At 38.2% G+C, this 25529-nt stretch overlaps 1 protein-coding gene across 4 annotated transcripts in view; it reads left to right on the forward strand.

Annotated features, from left to right (window-relative positions):
* Window positions 1-1672: 1672 nt before the first annotated feature.
* Window positions 1673-25529, forward strand: part of CTBP1 (C-terminal binding protein 1) — a 182341-nt gene continuing 158484 nt past the window's right edge. For 3 of the 4 annotated variants that reach the window (XM_077177829.1, XM_077177831.1, XM_077177832.1), the window contains exon 1: window positions 1673-1823. In XM_077177829.1, the coding sequence (XP_077033944.1) occupies window positions 1775-1823 (49 nt within the window). In that variant the 5' untranslated portion in view covers window positions 1673-1774. The remainder of the gene's footprint in view (window positions 1824-25529) is intronic. The other variant, XM_077177836.1, reaches the window with a different exon arrangement.

Below are 25529 nucleotides of genomic sequence, written 5' to 3' on the forward strand. Positions count from 1 at the left end.
GCCAAGGCTGGTGGTTATATAGTTCTATAGTTACATAGTTGGCTTATAAGATTATAAAATCCATGTTAGATTTGATGTAATGCTTGTGCAGTCTTATAACACAACCACATTCAATATTAAAGAGCATTGTATTTTGGAAGAATGCCAATGTTGAGAAATGTAAAAGTGAATTTCTAAAATGGCAACAGTCTTTGTTTTTTAAAAAGTAAAAAAATGGCATTCTGCATTCCTCATCAATTTTTCTTCTCCCTTTCATGATGGGATGTTATATTCAACTGGGATCTATGCAAAACAGCAGATGAATCTTGAATTTGAGGATAAACAGGTGTGGGGGGAAAGTGAAGAGGACAATAAGGTGAATTAAGCGTTAAAAGCATGATGAATGTTGCACACTAACTCTATTTTAAATTAAAAAAAAAAAAACACAAAGAAGGAACTTTATTAAAAGTCCAAATGCACTGAGTAGGGCAGTACTGGTAAAGATACTTAGTACAAATACAAATGTGCAGTTCTTGATACTCAAAATATTTTTCTTTATAATTTCATTTGCAGTTCATGAATCTTGATGATATGTTAATGAAATGTGCCTATGTTTGGTTTTAGTGCAGTTCAGCCTCTAGAAAGTAACAAGCAGATTTCTAGGTTCAGTCATTTGTAAGGCCATTTAATCCTATCCACTGATGTTGAAAGCTGCTGGGCAGGAATAAAAAGAAACAGGGAGGTGGAGTATTTGGCTCATTTTAGTGTGCACAGTGCTTGTACTACAGTGTGCTCTGTGTTTGTTTCTCAAAGTCTACTCAGATATTGAAAAGTGAATAAAAGTGGTGCTCTGATGATGCTTTTTAGAGCATCTGTATCCATGGTTTTACCACATCCACTTGCTCCACCTGCATTTTATATTCTACTGCTATAATTAGGTTCTCATTGAGGGATTTTTCCTCTTCTCTCCCCATCCCCCCTTCCCATTTCTCAGTGGTTTGGCTTAAAATGCAGCCTGCTTGTTGCAGTGCCCTTCTGCTGCCTTGCCCAGCTCGACAGAATCTGAAAAGTGCCTGCCTGGATCTGCTGCCAAAGAGCTTTGCCTAGTCATGCATAAACCTGCTCCAAATGCCATTTGGTTGATAGAGATGTTGGCATTCCCTCTTGTCACCAGGATGTGTTTCCCTGTGTCTCTGCCCCTTGACTTGGTTTCCTTCAACTTCCAAGCTGAAACTCTGGATTTCATTATCATCAAGAGCCCAGAAGTTAAGAGTGAAAGAAGTATTTTCTCTCACTGTGAGCTTTGTGATGCAAAGTTGTGGCTTTCCAATTTCATCTCAGGTGATCATGTTGCTGTCAATTTATAGGAATATGGACTTGTGCCTGCCCAAGGTGCCTGCATTTGCTGGTGGTTTGTTCATTGGAAAGGCAGAAAAGTATTTGAAGCGAAAAGGCAAAGAACAGCAGCTGTCCTGGAACATTTCCACACTGGTTGGTCCGAGTTGTGCCCTGTGCTTTGTATCTCAGTGCTTAGAGGACAGTTTGCTGTGAAACAAATACCAATTTACCTAATAAGATTTAAGAACTTTGTGAAGTTTTTTTAATTCTTTAGATTACATACGGATCATCTCCAGCTCATCCGGACAAAGGTGCTAAAAATGATGTATTTTAAAGTTTATCTTTCTGTTCACAGCTTAGAAAAGACTGAGCTGGTGTGAGAATTTCTGCCTGGTGTGAGAAGAGCATCACCAAGCTGTGTGGGGACGTTCTTTGAGCTTCCACTTTTGTGTCTCTCATGGACAAACACAAAGTGAAGCGGCAACGTCTGGATCGCATATTTGAAGGTTGGACGTTTCAATTTCTAATGTTAACTGTGTTAGTTTTGTGGAATACTGATATTTTCTCTTGGTCATTCTGGGTATTTTTAATTGAGTTGTAGTTGCTGTTGAGATAATATTGAATGTGCACAAATGCTAGTTTTTGGGTGGAAACAGATCTAGAAAAATAAAAGAAACTAGTCTGTGACTTATTCTAGAGTTGAGTTGGCTTTCATCTTAGCATTTTACATCATTCTACTCAAACACTATAAAAGATTGTGGGTTTGTGTAAAACAACAATTTCAAAAGGGCAAGATGACCACATAGTGCTCTCAGGAGTCTTTCTCTACAGGCTTGCCTCATGTAGATTGATTTAACAGCTTGTATCTGATCCTTGAAAGAAAGTAAAAAGTCAGATGAAAACAAAAATTTCAGGAGACCCCCAAACATTACATGAATATTAATAAAAATAGTGTGAATTCTAGTGAAAGGACTTGTAATCATTTGGGTCTGTCATTTTACTTCAGGTCACAAATGACAAATTGCATATTCTTGCTATTCTCTCCAAAAGGGCTTTTAGAGCTGGTATGAAAGCAGGTTGAGGAATAAGTTGTACTGTTTTTAATGAATGGTCTGGACTAAATGAATTTTTATATTAAAATGTTTGTTTCTCACTAAAGGCAAGGGAATAGTTAATTTCTTTTTGACACCATGGGAGACAGTGTACAGACTGGTGGGCACATGCATCATTCCTAATGATGTGAACTGGGGGTGAAACCTTTGTCTCCTCCACATGTTGGTCTTGAGACCCTTTCCCAGCAGCTGTGTTGTGTGAGGAGTCCTTGGCAATGGATTTTTACCCCTTTCTTTGTGCCAATGTGAGTGTGACTCTACCAAGAGCTACATTGAGAAGTTGACTCATATTAAAACCTTTTGTTGGCGTATTTTCCATTTGGGTAATGTGACCTCAGTCCCGGTCACTGCTCAGCTGACATGGAAGGGGCAGCTGGAAAAGCTCAGTGGGGTTGCTGGGACTGTTTAGCCTAACACAGCCAGAGAAAGGGACATTTCATCCAAGTATCAAAGGGTGCAGCTCCACGTTTGGTTTGGGTGATGAATCTCCTTGTCAGTCTTCCAAAACTGGCCAAGCCCACCCGTGGTTACCAGGTCCACACTGTTACTCTGTCCCACCTAGGCTGCTTGGCCAAGTGGCCAGAACTGCTCACTGGAGACTGATCCCTGCTCAGAGAAATGGGGAACTGACTGCAGAGGATGATGAGATTGGGAAGGCTGCCCCACTTTCTGTGCATCTCTGCTGTTAGATCAGCTAGAACTGACCTAGGAGTGTGCATGCTCCTCTTCTCAGCTCCCAGTCTCAGTTCCCCATCCTAGAGCTTCTGTATCCAACTCTTCAATAAAAAATGGAGAATATTAACTTTTTTTTTTGGCCTGTGTTAGTCAGCTGAATCAGCAAGGTGTGAAGAAGAATGACAAAGCTGTCCCTTCTGATGGCAGCCAGCAAGTTAGAGCAGCTCAGCCCACTCAGTGCAATCTCGGCCTCCTTATGGGCTGATTATGTTTAGCAACAGAACAACCTGAGAGGCAAAAAGTCTGTGATGATGTGGGAAGAAACATTGCCAGGGACAGAGGTGACAGACCAGCAGCCACTGGGACTGAAACAGCAGTGGCTTCCCCCAGGCTTTGTGCTCACAGCCAGTGATGCTCTTTGGTCTGGCTTGTTTTTCCCTGCCCTGCACAATTCACTGCATCCATCCTATGGTAAAATCTGCTTGGCCATGCAGTGGAGGGAATTGATCCACTTGAAAAGTGATGTAGGAAAAAAAGGGTTTTTTTCCTTCCTTAATCCCATTTACCAAATAGCTAGGTTAGGAAAAGAGAGTGGGAAGGCCAGGCAGAGCATGATCATGAGGAGAAGGGGTAAAACAACAGGTATGGAAAGATGCCTGACATTTTACAGCTGGGGGAGCCCAGTTTGGCTCCCAAGTGTTGGAACTGTGTTCTGCTCTTGTGTGTCTGTATGTTCAAATGTTCTTTGAGGCTTGTAAACACATTTCCCTGATGATGATTTCAGAGTGTGAAAAGGGATAAAAACTAGGGGGGTTGCTTTGTTTTATAATGGCTTTTTTTCTACATATATCCTGTTCAGGTTTAAAAATTAATTATGCAGAATTGTTCTCTGATATTTGTACCTTTCATGACCCAACCCAAATATTTTATATTTTAGAAATTTGTGTGATATTTTACAAAGCTTAGGGAATGTAGTGAGCTGTAGAACTGTTAAAGGTGGTTTATCTTTTGGTCAGCTTTTCTGTCCATCAGTTTGTGCATTGCTTTCTTCTCTGGAACTTTCCCTAAGAAGAGAATATTTTAAAAATGCACTTTATTTCTATTGCAAGTTCACTTAAAAATAGGCTGCAATAACTTGCTAACTACTACTAACTATGTATTTTTTCATGAATTCTTGAACATAATGAAGCTTAATGGAGCTCAGGAAATGATTTTGTCTCTGAGGTATCTATGATTCCCTTTGATGATTTCTTAAATATAAAATTGAATATTTGCTTTTAATCCCAAAGCTGTTTGCAATTATATTTTTTGTGCTCATTTCAATGCTCTGCCATTGAAGGCTGTCCCTTAAAAAAGCCAGGTATTAAATTCTGGTTTCTAACTTCCACCACTAACTGTGAATTATGCTTAGGCATAAGGACATGATTCGAGGCACTCTGAGATGCTAATATGAAACTCACTTCACAATTTGTAAAATAACATTTAGGATTCTTCCCTTGGAGATAAATGGTACCACGACATGTGAAAGATTAATTAGTTCCTGATTATATTGTTCTTTGTCCCCCTCTCCGGTGATGCTGGTGATTGCAAAGCATAATTACAGAAGTATACATTTGGCAGAACAGTTGGAAGTGTCACAGTGCAAAAATAAAATGTGTTCATTTTGTGGGTAATTTGAAAAATTCAAAATGTTTTTGGCATTTTGAAAAGTTGTTATCTCTAATTAAGGTATTATTGTGCTTTATATTGTAACAAACTGTAAACAATGCTGTTTATTTGCTTATATTCTAGAAATCCTTAATTAAATTCATGTATGTTTTACTGACCATTGCTTGGCAGTTACCTTGGGCTGTCTGACTCCTCTTGCATTTGCTGGGTGCTCATAGATGAAGCAGGAAGGAACAGAAGGTGGCTGCAGGCAGGGGGAGTGTCTGAATTGTCTGTCAAGGGGCTTGGTGAACACTGTGAATTATTTTTAAGTACATTATTTTTGGCTGCCTGAGCACTATATATTTATTATTCACTGCTTTTGGTGGGTTTCCAAGCTTTAGGGAACCCTGGTAGAGGAGGAAAGGGACTTCTCTCATTTCTTCCTGCTTGTTTGCACAGGTTTTAGGGATTAAAGTACAGCACAATGCTGGAAATGTTACTGGAAAATTCAGAGGACTTTCCCAGTTCGGTAATTTCTTCCCAGAGCACCTCATGTGATATTTACACAGCAAAGACTGCAACATGTGCCAAGTACAAGTCTGTGAAGACCCTGTCTGTCCCCAGACAGGTGTGGATTTTTTGTTGTTTTTTTGTTTTGTTTTTTTCTTCTGGTGTTGATAAAGCAAAAAGCATCTTAGCACTCAGAATGCTCATCCAATCATTTCCTAATTTATTTTTCCTTTTTGTGCAGCATTAGTGTTAATGTTATTCTTTATATGCATGTTGCTTCATCTTTTTAAAAAGTACCCAGAAGAAAAGTTGCAATGTATTTTAGCTATTTTAACAGTGATGCTTTATTACCTAAGAAATGAAGAGTTGGCCAGGATCACAAATTGGAAAAGAAAGTGCTTATTAATGGGATGAATTTCTGAAATTTCAGATAAAATCTCTCATCTTTGCTTTTATGAAGGGCAGCCTTTCTTTGGGAAGGTTTGATTACTGGCAAATAGCCCAGTGTGATGCACTTTGAAGGACAGTAAAAGTGCATGATAAATGAATAGTTTCTTTTCAAGGAGATGGCCTGGGCTTGCATTCTTGATAAGAAAACATCTGTGTTTTTAGAGCTTCTTTTTGCTGCTTGAGATTTAATAAGATGAATCTTCAGTTTGTAGTTGATGTGGAATACGTTGGTGGTTCCAGGAGGAATGCAGAGGGAAAAAAAAAAACAGATATGAATTGAATTTGGTTGTCTTTCCAAATTGATAGAGAAATCTTGTAATAAAGAGTGACTTAATTAAAAGAAAAATACATTCACTTTCCTGATTTCTTTTGCTTGTGTGTGTAATAGCTTGGCTTTTTACCTAGTGGGAAGTACCAGGCTGACAAATACCAAGTGTTTCTTCATGACCATTGATGGATCCTGTCTAGTTTATGTAAACTGGGATTTGACCCCTTGCAGGGGCAGTTGAGTTTTCTTATATGAGTAAGAAGATTACTTACTTTGGCAAGGTCTGGGCTTTCCCTGAATTTCAAAAAGGATTTTTTACTGAAGTTGGTCTGTACCATGAAAGTTGATCTATAAATAAGAGGAAGGAGGGATAAATGTTTCCAGGCAGTGAGTGCCCTTTGCTCTTTCTGTAAGTGGAAATTGCAGATGTCAAGTTCTTTGGAGAACAAGAGCTACAGTTTTCCTAACATGCAAATTTGAACGTGTTCTTCGTTGTCTCACTTGCTACAGATACTGGAGAAAGAAAGGAAATAATAAAATGCACAGGCAATGGTAAATCAAATAGTGCTTTATAGAGTTCTCTTCCTGTGTACTGGTATTTGTACTGGGCATACTTAATATGCCAAATGTTTCTTAAAAAGGGATTAATGGCTGCCTCATTTCTTGGTGTCTGACAGACCTCAGAAGGTGGCTTAGTGAGGGATTAGGGCAGCAGAGGGAGCTAAAAGATTCCTAATATTTTATCATTTGTTTCCTAAGTCAAAGTAGCTCCTTTATAAAGTACCAATTAACCTTTGCAAAAATGTGATTTTCTAACCTTAAGTGCCTTCAGCAAATACATAAGCATTTGACCTGGAGTAAATTCCATTTCTCTGTAGCAATGCAGTATAAATTAAATTAGGAATTAGATAGTTAAAGCTACCAAAATCTTTCTGCAGGAACAGCCATCAAACCTTTCAAGTGTAGCAAATGAAAGTGTTTAAGCAAGCAGAGTTTTCTATGAAAAACCTATAGAAGAATATTCCATAAGTAAATCAATTTCCATTCAGATACAAGTGTTTTAACATAAAAATGCACACTTTGGTTCATTGCATACAAACATGTTTTAACTATTCAACACTATTTTTCTGTGTATTGCTTGTAAAAACTTTGAAAGCATTTTTGAACATGTGGTAATACAGAGAATTAGATAAAAGTTGCCTTCAAAGAACAGAGAGCATATTCTAAGGACTAAGATAAGTTGACTTTAAAATAATAAAATAACAGATGGTGCTACCAGGAATCTCAGCAAGATTTTTTGCCTCTTTCCAAAGGAAAATGATCTGTATACATGGGTTATGTTTACCCTACTGCAAAAGCATCCTTTATCTCATTAGAATTAGAGTTGAAATGCTTATGCACAGGCTTGTGTTTGGTTTTTGGCTTTGTCCTTTATATCTGTATTTGCAGTGCAAAGTGGTTTTTAGCTTTCTTTTGGCTTCCTGCAGTAACCTGCATCTCAGTCTTCACCTAGACAGGCTTTGGATTTGCATCCACTCAAGTATTACAATATTGCAGAGGTGTTACAGTAACAATGCAAGTTGTATGAAAAGGGAATTGGCTTAGAAGCCTCTTTTGCTCTAAGTGATGCTAAACAGTAGCTGCTGATGAAAATCATTGCTTCAGTAAGAAATTTTGAGGGGGGAAAAATCTATGGAGAAAAGAATCTGAGATTTTTAAGTTTTGCTGAAATGTTCATGTCACTGATTTAAGTTATGAATGTTGTAAAGAAAAACTGCAATTTTGTGGTGTCCAGCATCATGCATTTTATCTGTGTTGTCACATTTTGACTGGTATATTGAAGTAAAATACACTTAAAATAAAATACACTTGGTTATGACAGCAGCTGTGTTCAGCTGTGATCTATCCAGAAAGTTACAGCTTGACACTGCAGTAAAGTCAAAATAGTTTCCCTTAATGTTAGTGTCAAACGCAGTGTTAAATACAGAAAATAATATAGCATGACACTGGTTTTACAGGGTTGTATTAATTGTATTTGCAGTATCAGATATTTGAGTCAGAATCCAGTACATAACCACACATCATCCTCTAATTCCTGAATAATCTCCAGAGAATTTATTCCTCCTATTCTTCTATCAATAAAAATATTTTCAGGCTAGATATTTTGCTTTTATACAGTGCAGATGCATGGCTGATAACAATTTTAGAAGCTTTAGAAGTCTAAAGTACTTGATGGTACTATGTTCTTATTTCTGCCTGGGGTCAGGGAAGATGCTCTGATGTTGCTTTGCACTGTGCTCTGGAAAACTGAACTGTACAAAGATTAAGTGTCTAGGTAAACATACTGAAAAATTTACATAGCCATCTAATTAAAGCAGTCATGTTCAGCTTCCACAGAGGCAGTTCCCATCCTCAGGGAAGTGCAGTCTGAGATGCAAAAAAGGATTTTATTTTGTTTCCTCCCTTAGTGCAGTCAGGATGGGAGTGTGATTATGCAAGTGGAAACAAGAAAATAAAAGTGGAGACAGTCTTTTAGTGCTGGAGGCTGCTCCATCCTCGTGTCCTCATTCCAGGAGGTCAATACTGAATTGAAGGGTGCCCCTCCTTGAACAGGAGGAATTGCATGGATGTCCCTCCTCATCAGAGAAATCATTGTGCTCTGATGGACAGGTCATTTGGAGTTAGGAAACCTGTGTTTGTTTTATCTTGTTGCTCTTCTGAAGTCAGGTACCAGGTTAGAAAAAACAAAGCTGCCCCTGCCTCTTCTTTTTCTGTGACAGAAAACAGTCAGAGATGTTCTGGGATATAAATAGCAGCAGGCTGTTGTAATACTCTTGGAATCCCTTTAAACTATGAGGCTTTGCTAATTGTGAAAATACCTGGTACTTGCTGCAGGTGAAATCACACCCTTTGGTACCACTGGAGATGCAGAACTCTGCAGTGGTTTGTGGCCCTGCTCAGATACCTAAATAAAAAACTTCCTTCTTCCACCCTTTCCTATGAGAACTAAATTTAAATTGCTTGTGACTTTGAGCAGATGTATTTGGGATTTTTTTTTTAAAGCCAGAAATTAGCTGTTAAAAATTATTCATGTTTCTCTTTCCCCTGATGCTTATTTTTCAAAGTATCCTCCCATGCACTGAATTTTCAAACCTTTCATTCTGCCAATTAACTGGAGACACAGCAAAAAAAGACACCAAAAATTACAGGCAATGGCAGTAGGAGAGCAAATGATGAAGAGTAAAGACTCTTTATTCTTTTGATCCTACCTGTATTTTTCAGAAAGTTTCCTTGTGTGCTAGATAATGACACTCAAATACAATTAGACTGTGACTCCTGCTAATAGGTAATCAAGAATAATTATAAGTTTTAATTAAATACACGATAAATGCCTCTTTTTGTCAAGGAGTGCACATTAGAAAAATAGTTTTATTAAGTGCTAAGAAAACTTTTTCCCAGGCAATTTTATCACGATTTCTTGTTCCCTGCTGTTCCTTTCTGTCTTGAAGATTGCATCAGTCACACGCATGTGGTTTTTTCCTGGGTATCAAATACCACTTAGGCAGGTGTAGCTTAATTTCCACAACATCTGCCAGTCATTTCTGGTTGTTGTTGTTAGTTTAGCTAACCTGCAGATGGTCATGTTTGCCAGTCTGTGCAGTGCTCCACAGACTCCCATGCTTGTTTCCCGAGTGCTGCCCTTCACTTCCATGCAGGCATCAGCAATTTATCAAACTCAAATAATTTAGTAACAGTTACTACTTCTTGTAATAAACAAAAGCAGCTGTGCTCTAGCTATCCTTATCTGCATGAATGCATAGATTGTAAAGGGCTTTTCTGACAAACAAGACAGAAGTTTAGAATTTCAAACTGGAATTTAGGGCATGCAAGTTAGAGTGAGTCGACAGTGATGTTTGGAAACAATATAATAATGCAGAGAATGAATTAGTTACCATAGTAACTGCTTTGTTTTAATAATTTGGTGGGGCAATGAATAAAAGAAGCTCAGAAAGAAGTAGTATCACTCTTGATTACATGTGCAACGAGAGAGGTTTTGTTCATTAATAGTGGAAATTAATTTGATTTTATAACAGATTGAAGAATGAATGTATAAGTTTTACTTTGGAAAGGCAATAAAAATGATGTACAGATTTTTTTATTCTTATTTTTTCTACCCCCTGGGAAAAACATAATCACATTTTACATTTTATTATGGCAATGCAGATTATTGATTTCTTAACAATAAAACATGCTCAATATATTGCATTGTAAGCGTGGCTTCAATCTGTGTGCTGTGATTTGTTGCCTGGCAGTTGTTGGCAGCCTAGCAACGTGCTTCAGTCCAGCTCTGCAAAAGGATGTAGACACCCAAAGTTAGGAGTTACAGGAAAGGCAGGTTTCTCACTACTTCAAAACCCATCCAAAATCATCAGCACCTTGAAATCCCTTTGTGCTTCATGGGTGAAATTCAAGTACATTGCACACTTTCAAGATCACAGAATCCCAGAATGGCTTGGAAGGGACCTTAATGATCCTCTCATCCCAACCCCTCTGCCATGGGCAGGGACACCTTCCATGAGACCAGGTTGCTCCAAGTCCTGACCTTCTGAATTTTCTTTCCCCTTGCAGATTTGAGCAGTTTTGTGTGCATTTTGTGACAAATGCAGGATCCTCAAACAAAGGCAGGATCCCCAAACTGAGGGAGCTCTTTTGGAGGCAGATGTGGAGGCAGCAGAAGCCTCCTGTGCTCACAGGCAGCACGGGCAGCTGGAGCCTGTTCTGCAGAAAGAGGGAGGCACAGAAGGAGGTGCTTTGCTGCAGAAATTGGTGTGCAGAGCATGTCCCAGTGCCTCTCCCAGCTGCCTGTGTGCTGGTGAGGCTGTGTCAGGAGACTGGCAGGTGTCATGGAAGAAGGGATTACTGCTGATGTCCTACTGGAGCCTCTCACAGGGCACAGCCTCTCATTTGTGTCTGCCTTCTCATCTGCTGCCCTTTTTTTAATTCTCCTTGACTACTGGCAGCTTTTAGCTGAAATTTGCTGGTGAGTTAAATATTTAATTATGGAGGGCCCAGTGGGTAGATGGACAGACACAATTAGGTGAGCTTGGCTTCCTTTGAAAATCTGTCTGAAAGGTGCTCAGATATTGCAGACAGAAATAAGAAATGCCACCTCATTTCTCCTTGGCCAAGGGAGTGATGTCCATCACCAGACCCAAATCATGTTCCCTCCCTAGAGCAGGGAGCCTTAAAGTTTTTTCTCCAAGCATTGCTCCAAACAGTGGCTCCTCAATAGGTGAAGGTGTTCCCAGGAGCAGGGAAACTTTCTGTTCCAGGTTATCATCAATCCAAAGCTGATTAGTTTTTTGAAGGGAGGTTTGTTACCCTTTCTGTGTTGTTTGCTGCTGCCTATATAATGCAACCTCAACTCACTGTGTTGGGGGAAAAAAAGGGATAACTAAGCTCAGTAGTGACTCAGAAAGGGAAATTCAAGCTTCTCTGTTCCCAGTGCTTCTATGTGTGTAAGTTTTGGAAGGAGATTTAAAACTATGAACTGTTCCTTCTCTTTGAGGTGAGTGCCCCCATCACTGGGCTGTTTGTGTCCTTGACACTTCCCCTCTAGTCTCATAAGAAACTTGCCCTAAAAGAAATATTTCTAAAAGCAGTGTATCATACCTCCAGACCATGTTTTCTTCCTTCTTCCCTTATCTCTTAGCTGTATCTGAATAAAATCAAATTGTGATGTTTTTGAAAGGGATGCTAACTTGGTTTGAACTTTCTTTGGTACCCAATCCTTCACTAGAATTCTGAAATGTTTGTTAGTATAATCTTAAAGTTTACAAAATGCTTTCCTGTTTAATTTTTGTGTGTCAGTCTTTGAAACTTCTCAAAATGTCAGATAATTAGATGAGTTTTGCCCCCTATCCAAGATGTTGATGGAGGGAAGTGAAAGGAAGTTCATTCCAGAGCTGCAGACATCCAGTGAAGAATTTTTTAGTTTTTGAGTTGTAGTTTTTGAGTGCTTCCTTTTGTCTGTGTTAACCATAAATCAGTGGTTATTTTATAGGCTCCTTGTGATTACAGTAATCAATAACATGACTGTATCCTGAAATAGTTGTGAAAGAAACTTCACAGCAGCTCCAGAAAGGCACTGATAGTGTGTGGTCTTGCAGTCAAATGTGGTCTTTAGCTGCCTTTTCCCCTGAAATTCAGAGTCTCATTTTCTTTGTTTTTCTGCTTCCCTTTTCTAATGAGGAAATAAAATAATTTTTGTTTCATTCCTGGTTTTCTGATATTTCTTAAATTATTCTTTGTGATTTTTTTTTTTTGCTTGGTGATACACAAGTGGATTTCCACTGAAATTCATTAGCATTAAAAGTTATTTTTTTAATGTTCAACTCTGTTCCATTCACTTTGATTTTATTTGCATTAGTCTTTTATGAATGGAAGCACCTGCAAATATGTTCCCAAAAATCATAGCTTTCCACATAGTTTAAAATAATTTAGCCGTTTACTAAGGGATCACTCATAAAAAACACTCCTGCCCTGCCTTGAAATTGTGGATTCTTCCTTTTTAAAAGAAACACCAATGGGGTTTTCATGTCAGCTCCCCTGGTGGTGCCAAAGGCTTGTTGGATACCAGCTGTGGTCTTTCCTGAGCCATGAAGTGCTCCAGAGGGATGTTTGACTTGTAGCTCCTGGAAATTTCCATCTAATTGGAAAACATATTTGCTGAAAGAAGTTTGTTGGATTGTTCTAGATAAAAACTTTGCATTTTATGCAGTTTTAAACGCTCTCTTTTACAATTATTTACAAGGCAGACTTGTAACTTAGCTTAAACTTGCTTTAACTTACAGGCAGGTTAATCCTTTTGCATTGATAAAATTTGAGAGATCTTTCTGATAGGAAGATAGAGTTCAAAGTTAAAGAAGGTAGCTTAGGCTCACTCTATACTAATCAATTATGAATGTTCAATTTAACAGAAAAGATTTGAACTAATAATTGGGCTAATTGAGCCCAGTTGGCACATACAGGAGACCACTCTTACATTCTGGAGTAATTATTTTTAATAATTTCATGCATCTCTTAAAACTCCTTTTGACTATATGTGACTACACATACACAACACAGATTACTTAAAAATCTAACAAAATATTTTGTATCCAAAAATGAGATATTTAATTTAAAAAGCATGTTTAAACAGGTAGTTAGGGTATTCCTGCCCCTGATTCCTCAGTCTGGAGTAGCTGTGACCTCTAATTTGCCTTCTGTTTGTGTCCATTCTGTCTTTTGTGTCCCTTGTGCAGTTCCTTGCTCTGGATCCAGGTAATATCTTTTCTCCTCTTTTTTTTCTTCTTGATGTCTGAGTGTGGCAGAGCTTACTGTGTTATCAAAGCTGGACTCTGGTTCCTGGAATTCTTTGCCTGTTTGCAGCAATTCCATAGATCAGAACTGCCACAAGGTACAGAAATTAAAGCTTATCAGCATTTCTCCATGAGCACAGAGGTATATTTTCTGTTGAAAATCTTCCTTTAATTTGGTGTTACAATTGAACTACATTACATCCAGCATAAAAGGAGGTTGATTTATTAGTTGCAGTTAATTTAAAAGGCCCCTGAATACTCCCCCCTTCCTTCTGCAGTACAAGTGGCTTTTTTGACTTTTGGAAAATTTTCAAATGTAGCTGGGGCATGGGACAGACCCTGACTTAGGCTGCCAGGTTTACAGATGCCAGTGGTTTTATAAACCTTGAATTGTCTTTTAAATACAGACTTCATAGAACAGTAGAAGCAAAGTTTTCATGATTTGTAGAAAGTCCATAAATTTATACTTAATGTAGCTGGGCTACTTTGCTATTGATGTAAAGGGGTTTACAAATTTGAATTGATGTAAAGGAGTTACAAATTGATACAAACTAAGTTTTTTGGCAAAACTGCTGGAACCTCGTATTTTAAGTAATTGTACTGAAAACTGTGAAGTTCTAGAGAAGTTATTCTATGCAGCATTCCTTGGCTGTAAAGGACAGAGCAGGGGGAGGGAGGGCTAAAATTATACAAAGAAGCACATTCAAGATATCATCATATCCTTGACATTAGGAGTATAATCTGAGCTGTAGATTGGCAGTAATGCCTAATGATTTTGCATCCAAAACCAGATGACCTTGTTCTCCCCGTTGATATATGCATAATGCTTTTTTGTGGTTTCTATTAATGATGTATTTCCTTTTTAATCAATTACATTTCAATTAAATTATGTCCTTTCAGTAGCATTAAAGGATTATGGGTTGAGAAAATAAAAACTAATTTAGTAAGAAAGTGTAAACCGGAAAAAAGGAGTTGATTTCAAAAAACCCTACTCTGATATTCATCTACTGATGACCATTTAAGAAACAAGAGATGCTGACACTGTTTCCAGTATTTTCTCTTTTATGACACCTAAAATACCAGGCCCTTGAACCAGTTACCTTCAAGTATTAGTTGAGTGTCCAGCTGCACCTGCTCCATCATCTGTTGTGACCGGTGGTGCTAATTTTATTGTAAAAGATGTTGTTCACAACAACAGTCAAGTTCCTAGTCAAGTACAAGTAAATATCTTTTAATATTTAGGTCAACTGAGCAACACTGATTTGGCTGTTACTTGCTAAAAGGTTTTTTGTAGCCTCCATAGAAGGTAAGGGTAAGCTAAAGCCTTTTCCTTCTAGGTTTATTTAAGAATAATATTGGTCATATGATGCTATCAGCAAGAAGAGAATCAGCATAGCTGCTGCTAAGACAAAAATGTATCTAGACTTGAGGTTTCAGCAGTTGGTAAGGTTATTTTAAGATGCACTCACCATTTGAAGATGTTCCATTAATGCTTGAGATTAGCATATTTTTTAAATGGCAGGAAATTTGATGGAAGCATTTAGAGTATGCTGGATGGGATGTTTTCAGAACTCAGTTTCTGTGAAGCTTGGCTATAATCCTCCCCAGTTTTATGTTTTTCAAATATGACAGTGTCTTTTCTAAAAACATTTGTCTGGTTGAAAATAAAGTGGGAGAAAAGATTGCGTGGTAAACCAGGGTGTCATTCACTGAATTTGGTGTTAGTCAATTCAGAAGTGATGTGGAAAAAATGCATTTACAGAAGTTTCATTATGCTGGATAATAAACTCCAAAATACCATAAAAGCTTTGTGCAGCAACTGAGCATAATCATGGGGAGCTATCAGCTGAATCAGGTCATTAGGAAACTCCTCAGCTCTCATTTTCTCTGGCTACTTTATGTTCTTCCAGTTCTAATTTTCATATTTTTTACTGTATTTCATAATAAGGGAAAAACCATTCTAACCTCATGTTTCAGGGACACAGTGATGTCTGTGATATCTTAATTAAATCATAAATTACTGACAGCAGATTGATTATTGGTCTTGTAGCTGCAGCCTGCATTGACACTCTTGGGCTGCCTCTTGTGGCCTCCACCAGTCAAATGAGGAAAACAAGAGTTCAAGCAGCTGATGTGGTGTAAAGATGAGAACTCAACAGAAGTAAGCCATGCACTCAGGATTTTTTAGGTTTGCTGATGTGATTTGAAGGGCCTTCCCCAGGTACCCAAGCTATGAGTGGCATCCTGTCAAGACCTGGGAGGTTGGTGAGGAATCTTGGAGCTGAAAGCAGGTGCCTTTAGGAAGGAGTTCAGGACTTGTCTGAAGTTTGTGATCTTCTCCATGGCTGTGTGTGGATCCAGCTGGCAAACAGGAGTGGGGAGCACTAACAATTCTCCTTGCAAAAGTCTGAATGAGCTGTGCTTGAAAGGTACCTGACTCAGAACTGCACTCTATGCTATTGATAGTCAGAACATCAAGTCCCTTTCTGGGAATAAGGAAGAAGATGTTGACCTACTTTAATGGAAGTGTAGCACTTAAAATATTCTGTTCAGCCCTAGGATTGAAAACAGTGTCCTGCTTCCTGCACACGAGTCCAAAACCCCTCTCCTGTTACCTTTGCAAACCTGGTTCTGTTCTCAAAGCCATAACCAGCAGGCACCAAGTGAAACTGCTGCATGCAGGTGTAGGAAATATTTCTTCACACATCAGGTGAGTTATGAAGCTCTGCTGCAGATATTTTAGGTTACTGAAGTTTCATAAAGGTTGAAAGAGTGAATAGGTTTGTGGAAGAAAAATCCACTGGGTTTGCTGAAACAATTCTGATTGATAGAGCACTTGAATGGCAAATTGCTGGTGGCAGGGAGAGATTCTGAAATACAAGTCTTGCCCTTTTTCATCTTCTTTTTCTCACTGTTCTTTTCCTGAACCTTAGCAGCAGGGGAAAAAAACCAAAACAACCACTATTTAGCAAGATAGATCTTTGGTCTGAACCCATGGCAAGCTTTTCTTGCACCCTTGGTTGTAGAAGGTTTCTATCTTCCTTGCCCAAACTTAGTAGAACTTTGGAGGGTCATTCAGTTCTTTGAGGCTTTCAGCCTCATTATTAGAGTCAGAAATTAGAGCTGCACTGCCCACCTGTAGTGCACAGTCCATAACCCAGCACTTCAGTGTCCACAGCCTCAGGTACCCACTGCTGTGCATTTCTCACACTTCCCCATTAGCCCTGGCAGCACAAGAAATAATCACAAATTCAAATATCCATTCTATAAGTGTTGTAAAAAAGATTAATTTTACAGATCAATGTTCAGGGTTTTTTTTTTGGTTTTTTTTTTGTTTGTTTGTTTGTTTGGTTTTTTGTTTGTTTTTTTTTGTTTTTTTTGTTTTGTTTTGTTTTTTTGTTTAGCTCAGTATGGCTGAAGTATTCAAAGAAAGAGATATAAAGGATATAAAAAAATAAAAAGCTCCCTTACTTGCAGTAATGCACAACATGGGATTGATTCATGTAACAGATCTGTGACTAGATCCCTACAAGTGGTGTGGTGTGTGATTAAAGGTGCAGGAGATCAGAACAAGGAGTAGCCAGCTGTGCTCAGAGTCCTTGTGGCAGCAATTTCTGCCTGTAGCTGTTTTGTTATGTGTGCAAGGATGATAACACTCATCTGTCTGAGGCTTAACTCATTGCTGGTTTTACAGCAAGGTGAAAAGTCTATATATAGTTTAATAAAACCCCCTACAAGTTATTATAGAACAGTGTTACTTAGTGTTTCATAATTTGCCTATTCAAGCAACTGTCTGTATTAAGGAATAATTGAAACGTATTTACAGAGCAAATTTGAAAGAAAAATAATAGCATTATCAAGCTAAAAAGCTATAGCACATAATTATTATACACTTCATGATTCAGCAGCTGAGCTGGTTTTGTGCATGTAAATGATTTTTACCTAATGGATTATTGCAGCAGTGGTGAGTGAGCACACAGGACTCTCTGAAGGGTGTACCTTGAGGACACTGCAGTAGCAATATTTTGCTGTGTCACGAGATTTTATCATGCATAAAGGACAGATTCCTTCATCCTCGGGAGTTTCCAGATGGAAACCACAGATACATTTCTGATGCCAGTGTACAGGAATGCAAAATGTTCTTAAAAACAAACTGGTTCTGTTAGTACAGGGCTTTTTTTTTTTAAATTTAAATATTACCTCATGAAGTGTCTAACTTGTAGCAGCAGTTATATGAACTACATCCAAAAAATGAAAAAACTTATGTCTAATTACAAGAATTTTATGAGTGGTGTCTTTTTATTTCTTATTTTTGAAGCAGGAGCAATAAAAATATATGTGGATTTTAGTTTGCTGTTACAGTGCTCTATATTTGTCAAGTCCTGTTACTAAACAAATAGTAAAAATACTGTGTTGATTTTATTGCTTTAGTTACACAGTTACCAGAACCACTTTACTACACTTCTCCACGATTTCCAACATGTTTGAGAGTGAGTACATAGAAGTAATTTCTCAGGTTTGGACTGCATCCAGTAGATTATGGAAGTGATCTTTGTACACTGCCAGAGATTTGGGTACTGGATAAGGCAGGTATAGGTTCACTAGGATGAGATTAATCACCAGAAAAAAATAAAAAATTGAAAATGTAATTACCAGAAAATTGCATTGAACTGGGGATTTGCCCTGATATAAAGGTGGTGATGCAAACATTAACTAGCAGATATTAACTAACAGGCATCTACAAATAAAAGGGGGTGATGTGTCATTTCTAGATCACTTTAATAGTCCTGGGGATGGTCTCAATTACAACTCTGTGTCTGTGCCAAGCATTCTTTATACCTCTAAATGTGTAAATTCTACATGATGTGTCTGTAGGCTGTGCAAACACAGCATTGTGTTGAACTGTGGGTTTTTTTGAAGAACAACATCTTTCTAGTGCACTGATAAAGTTGAGGGAAGAATGGGGAAATGTCTGGCAAACTTTGGCATTTCTGATGGAGCCTTTAATGTCAGTCCAAGAAGTAATAGAGCTACAGAGAGATGTGAAGATGCATAGAATGAAGCTGTTACAACTGTTTGCTTTGGCCTTCCCTCAAACATCTATGTGATAACAGGAAACTTTTTGTTGAACTTGAGAGTCAAATAAATTAGAACAAACATTCCTACTTAAAGGAACCTCCTCCCCAGCCAGTGAGTAACTTTCTGGTTTATTGAAATGTAATCTCTGATTGAGAGATGGCCTATCTCTCAATGAGAAAATAATTGTTGAAAAATTACACCAATACAAAATTTGTTGAAGTATTGTTGTTGATATTATTACACTAATACACATTCCTAAATACAAGAATGTCTCCAATTCTGAAATACTTTCCCTGTGGAGTCAACATAAAGCCATTCTTGTGTGTCTGCCTGCCCCTGTTTCCTTTAAATTGTGTGTCAGAAATTTTTGTTCCCATTTATGTCTGATATTTTGGTGCCCTTTCTTCCTCTGTGTATCACAATCCACTTGCATCCTCTCAGCTGATTTTACCAACATCCTCATTACTTATTCTCCTTCACACACTAAATTAGCATTGAATTATGTGTTGCATGAATTTACTTGACAGATAAAAGGAAGAACATTTCTTGTGTCTTGAATGAGGAAATGAGTACAGTTAAAACACTGTGAAGGCTGGCCATCTGCAAGGAGGGACAGTGTCTGTTTTCTGTGAGAAAGTGAAAAACAATGCAGTGTGCATTGCCCTATCAGAGCACTGGCATCCTTTACTCAAGGCACAAAAGAAGGGCTCCCAAGTATTCCTCAGTTTTTCAGATAGAGACATTTATTAAATTGGCACAAATGAAAAAAACAGTGGTACAAAAAAATTGCATGTTTGAAGGTACATGTGAGCAAATGTACAGAAACAATTCTCTGATGATTCAGCTTCTACTTTGGTTCTTATCTCAGACTCCAGAGCTGTGTTCCCCTGGTCATTATTTCTTCAATTATGTCATATTTTATATACATTTTTATCTGTGTGCATCAATGAGGCAGAATGCCTGCTCTGAGTAAGCACTTTGGATTCCATCTCCAAACTCTGCTTTAATCAATATTGTTTGCAGTGACAGAGTGCTGTGTAGAGTCTCCTTTTCTTGTCTAACCTCAGAAGGGAAATACAACAGATGGGTTTCACCGTGTGCTTTTGGCAAGGAATAGCATGAAAATAGAAATAAACCTTATTGCATATGTGCTTCTCAGCATGATGCTTGTAATCTGCAATAAATATCACTAAAAAAGTGCAAACTTATTGCCAGTTAACCATTAATCAGGGGAAAAAAGTTTAATAGAATGAGCTTGAGAGCAAATGTATCCTAACCTTTACATTAAAAACCGGTGGTAGGGTGTTTTTTCTTGTGGTCTCAGGTGAGATCACAATGTAACTCAGTGTGCTGTCATGAGCTGAGAGAAGATGCAGTTACATGTTTTTCCAGAAACAGCAAATGCATTGTTGTGTGAGCAATATAAAAAATATGTAGAATATAACAGACTAAAGGAAGGAATATAATTAGAAGACAAAATTGCATATCTTTATTGTGTTTTCAACAGTACATATTTCCACAAATTACCAATTAGCATTTTAAGTCACCTGAATTCTACCATTATGTGTAAATCACCTAAGTTTGGTAGATACTCAATGTTTCCAAGAAAACTGTAGCATGTTTTCTGAGCTCTAGATGATCCAACTGTTATCAGGACATTTGAGATGATAAAGTGGTTAAATCTGTAAAATACTTGGAGCTGGAATGGAGATGACAGAGGTTGTCTGTGGTTGCTGTTGTGGGGTGAGAGTCTGGGGTACCTTGGTGTCTGAGCTGTGCATCCTGTCCCAGTTCCAGCTGCCCTGGAGGCTTTTTGGAGCTCATAGATGAGGATGTGTGTTTATCCAGGACTATCAATGAGATTTAATTTTAATAATGATTCATCCAGCCTCTTGTGCAGCTCAGCTCCTAGACTAGTTTCTGTGTGTTGGTACACTAAGTTATTTATTTAAAAAAAAAATCCTATCAACCAGGATAAATAAGAACTTAAAAATGTTTTGAAATGTAGAGATTAATTGACTAACTGGTTGATTGACTTCTTTGGATAAGGCTTGATCTCTGGACTCTCTGTGAGATGCACTCTGGTTCTTTCTACTGAGGATTGGACAGTATTTTCCTAACAGCAATTTCCTCTTCATGTTCTTCTTCAAATCTCTTCTTCAAGGAGATGTTAATCCCAGGGCCACCTATTAAATGTCATGAAATTCTAAACCATTCAGGTTTTTCCATTATATGTAGTAATTATATCAGTATTTGGTGATGATCCTGGTCATTCTGTATTCCCCAATGGCCAATGCAACCTTCTGTGCCCCACCACAGACTCATCAGCCATGTCAACTGTTCCCTGAAAAAACCCATAAATGTTCTCTTTCACTGGAGACTCTGAAGGAAAAATGGATATCACCTGTTCATCCTTCCCAGTCAATGTTTCCATTGTTTCACTGATGTCAGTTCTGTGCTTCTACTAAAAACAGTGAAGAAACAGTCAAGATTCAACTGCAGCAATTCATGTAAGCCCAGAGCAAATGAACCTTTTACTTCTTTCTGTCAGTCTGCTCAAATGTGGATTTTATACACATATACAACACCTTCAATTACATATTTTGATACTGGTTGGTTGAGTAATATCAAAAGAAATGTATCTGTTCAAACCCACAGCAAATCAATAAAAGTGTAGCAGTGAAAATGAAATAAAAATGTTTTCTGCCCATGTGGGATTTCACAGCCCTCAGTAGCTCAGGCTTCTGGGTTTCCTGAGTGTCAGAAACCTTAAAGCATTTGGGACTGAGTTGGATTCCAGAGGACACCTTTCATTTTCACTCTCTCCCTCATCTCCCATTGTGCCTGAGGTGTGAGGTTCCTTACAGACACACCTTGCTGCTCTTGTACAGGATTCCAGGGCAGAGGGGAACTTAAAATAGCTTTAATTAATTTAATGCAATCTCTGTTTGCTTTGACTTTTTCCAATTCAGCAGTAGTGTTTTGTGTAAGTAATAGGTAATGCGAGGCAGTTTCTAATCTTCAGCTTCATTAAAACCAGAATCTTTTTTTAAATGAGTATTTTCTTTTTTTTAATCAATAAGTTTCTTTACATTTCTCTGTTGACAGTCCCTTGAAGAAAAGTTTTGGCATGGCTAGATCACAATGAGCCATAGCAAGTTGGTTTACATATTTTATTGAGACCACAGATGTTATCTTAAATACAGGCTCTGAATTTTTATTCTCCTTCTCTGACATACAATTCTCTCCCCCCTCTTTCTTCTTTTTTAAGAGCTTCAACTGCACTAAACAAAATTATAAGCAGATATTTCCATTGTAATAATATCTAGCTAATGAATAAAAAATTGTAAATCAGCATATTAAACCTCAGATATTTTCATGTAACATTCCTATTGCCTCATGCCATGACTATCTGCTCTTCTTCCCCCATCCCTTTTGGTTGAGTCTTGAAATATGGAAAATCTACTCCTCTGTGTCATTGTAAAATCCCATTTCTCTGCAGTCTTATGTGCTCTAGTGAGCCATTTAATGTAGATTTCAGTTGTTTTTTGTTTACTGATGCTGTAAATTTTAGGTATTTCACTCTTCTTCACCCTAAAAGCCCAGTGGACCAAAAGGACAGTTTGATCTTTTCAGATGCAGTCACTTCTAGAGAATGAATTTACCCTTTTGGTGATGGGATTTCCTCTTGTGGGGGTTGGGGAAATGTCAGATTCAAAATATACTGCACTCAGCAAAGGGAATAACTGGACAATTTTAAAATGAGAGCTTGACTAAAACTAGTTTGAGGAAAATGAGGGGGATAGCTTAACTTCTGACATATGTAGTAGCTCTTGATTTATCTGTTGCTGTATAAGCAAATGACAGGTCTTAAATATTGAGATATAGAAATTTTTTTCTTTTTTCATTGCACCCATTTTTTCTTTTTAAAAAAGGCTGAAGTCTAGTCTTTCTAGACACAAATATTTAGACACAATACTCAGAATATTTCATAATGGAAATATTTTTTTGTATATTAATGCTATCCTGTTGTCATTGATAGCAACATTGTTACTGTTTATGGATATCTGAAGGATATCCATGGATATTTGATATTTATAGTAGGAAGAGTTAGTGCTGGAATTAAGAGAATGGAAAAGGTACTTAGCAAGGCACTGTGGATGTCACTTTGGGAAGACTTTGGTACTCTATGGTGCTCTTCAAAGATTTTTTCCCAAAAAATTGTTTTCTTTTCAGTGATTAATTTTTATTCTCATATCATTATCCCTGACATTAATAAATTCTTAACCTTTTTAATTTTGTGCATGTCTTAATATTAAATCTGATTTTTTATGACTTCTGCTTTCTTATTGTGACATATCCACCACTTTATATAATTAAATGTCTGTTTATATGGCTGTGTAGGGCAGGTAGTTCTGTATACTTGGTGAAGTTTGTATGTTTGGAGACAAATTATGTGGACCTTCTCATGGGTCTAAAATTTTCTTCAGTGGTGCAAATTAGGAAATAATACCTCCTAGTGCTGCCCAGAAAATTCTGGGTGTCTCAGACATGCCAATGCTATGAAATGAAGAAATATTGTTGAAAAATGTTTGTTTGCTTTGTTACTTTGGCTTCAAGTGTTTGGGTTATTAAAGGGATGAGGATGTTTGCTTAGTTGGTGTAGGGAATTTCTACTTCAAACAAAATGAAACTAGTTTCTCCTTGAATGGCTGTAGCTTTTCACCCATTTTTAAGTGCTGTCCATGCCAAGGACTGCTGCAGGGAACTTTGTTACCTTCTTAAATTACTCCCAGTTTTTCCTTTTCTAAACTCTATTGAATTTTCCTTCTGTGATTAACTAAAAACTAATTTTGTTCAAATAATCTAAGCACTGTAAGTGACAGAACAGCATGACAAGTCTGCCATGGAAGCTGTTCTTCCTCATCTGCCACTTGTGTGTTCATTGGGGTGGTGGAGGAGAGATGTGTGTCTGGAGCAGGGATTTACAGCCCAGATGAAGTTACAACACTTGTATTTTTCCATGATGTATTATTCAATGCATTTTAGCAAAGAACTGAAAGAGGATGTGCCAGGGTATCGTGGAGTTCAGCCTTCACTACAGGATCAGTTGCTGCTTTTTTTGAGAATTACAGAGCTTTTGTCTTCACAGAGAGAAGCCTCAAGTACAGGCAAATACTCTGGTTTGAAGCCTTAGTATATCCAGTACTTCTAAAAATGCTTAAGCCTTTTTTTTTTTTTTTTGGTAGAAAAATTTTTTGAGCTTCTGAAGGATATTAAACTGTTCAAAAAAGGCATATAGGAACAGACAAATATAAAAAGAAATGTAAAGCTGTTGTTTCTGATTTAACCCTCAAAACTGCTCTATTCTTACTCCTGTTGCAAGAAGGGCTGCAAGAAGTCTCACTCTAGCAAGAATGTGGGCACAAAATGCAATGAATGATGTTAGTGTGCATTTTACCTGGTTTACACCTTCAGCTGTTGTCTGTATTTCAGGCAGTTTTGAAAACAAACATATTCCTTTCAGTGAAAAATAGTTTATATCATCCAAACTGAACAGTATTTTCATTCCAGGTAGGCTAAATATGTTCTGTTATCTGTGATCCAAAGAGTTTATGAAGGGACAGAGAAGTAGGAAAGAAGTCCATCTTCTTTTCTTAAAGAAGAGATCATTAATAAATATGTGTAAAACATCCAAAAACCTTCCTCATGCACACAGAGCTGTGATGAGAAGGTGGGCGAGGGAACTGAGGAGTGTTGGCCTCCTTGTGAGCAGGGAGGGAAGCTCAGGAGCATTTTCAATTTTTTTGTGGAGTTCATGCTTAAGATAATTTAGGTTTTTTAATCAACTGGTAGTTTCTTTCTGAGTCAAAACAAAAGCTGAAACCTAACCAATGTCAGCTCTGCAGTCAGTTTATTGTGGGATTAAACAGATCTGAACTGTTATCTTTAGACTATTATTAACTGTTAATTGGCATTTAATTCCATTTAGTTTTAATATAAACACTTTTCTGTTAGGAGTTTGTTTTGCAGGACAAAGGGAAAAGCATATTTGTGTACCCACAGAGAGAGGGGCAGGTTCAGTGATGTCTGATCTAACACAGCATCAAGGGGAAGCAGCTGTGATTTAATGAGCACAAAGCTGAATGAAGTTCATAACCAGGGCTGCTTTATTGATGTTCTTGGAAGGGTTTGAGAAAACTTCTCTCCCTGCACATGGCTTCAGAGTTTAACCACGGAGGGAGGTGGTGCCAGGAGCAGCGTTTGTGTCTCTGTGTCTGCAAAACTCCAGAGCTGGGTCGTGCAGTTCTGTGTAATTGCATCATTAAAATGCAGCATTTTGTGGAACACACCTCAGTCAGCAGAGAGGGAGAGAGAGGTCCTCCAGCTCCCTGGCACCTCTGCAGGAATCCCAGCCTTTTGGCCAGGGGTCTGAATCCCTGCTGGCCTGCTCAAGCCAAGGAGGATCCTTTGGGAAGAGGGATTTGGGTTCTGTGCCTCCAGGGCAGTCCTGGCTGATCTAATATACCAAGGGATTTAACAATAGTGTTTGATTGTTCTGGGGATAGGGAGACAGGTACAGGCAAAGACTCTGGTTTGATGCCTCGGTGTTGGCAGTGCTTCTAAAAATGCTTAAGCAGGAGCAGTTTTTGGCAGGACCATTTCTTTCAGAGGTTCTGAAGGCTCCAGTGTGCCAAAGGCACACATGTGGTGTGCAGGGCAGCTTCTTTCACCTCTCTGGAGGAGCCTTCAGCCTTCATTTCTAAACCACCACAGTGTTTTGAAATCCAGACATTATCTCTTGTTCAAAAAAAAATAACCCAAAAGCTTCAGCACAGCCCTCAGCACTTGTGTGTTTTATGGAATACTGTGGAGCTTATTGTGAATTAATTCAAGACTCTTAAAAATTAGTATTTACTGCTACTAAGAATTACAGGCTTGTACCTTATGAGCTACCAGGAGTGAAGAAACAAGCTGAGCTTTGGGTTTTGGAGGCCTCCTGAAGGTCAGTGAGACCTTGGTTGTTGGAGTGAAGCATCCACCCAGGCCGAGCGTGGCTCGGAGCAGCGCGGCCGATCCCTCAGAACGTGCCCAGCGCTGTCCAGG

The sequence above is a fragment of the Agelaius phoeniceus genome, chromosome 4 (assembly GCF_051311805.1).
Source record: "Agelaius phoeniceus isolate bAgePho1 chromosome 4, bAgePho1.hap1, whole genome shotgun sequence".
NCBI lineage: Eukaryota > Metazoa > Chordata > Aves > Passeriformes > Icteridae > Agelaius > Agelaius phoeniceus.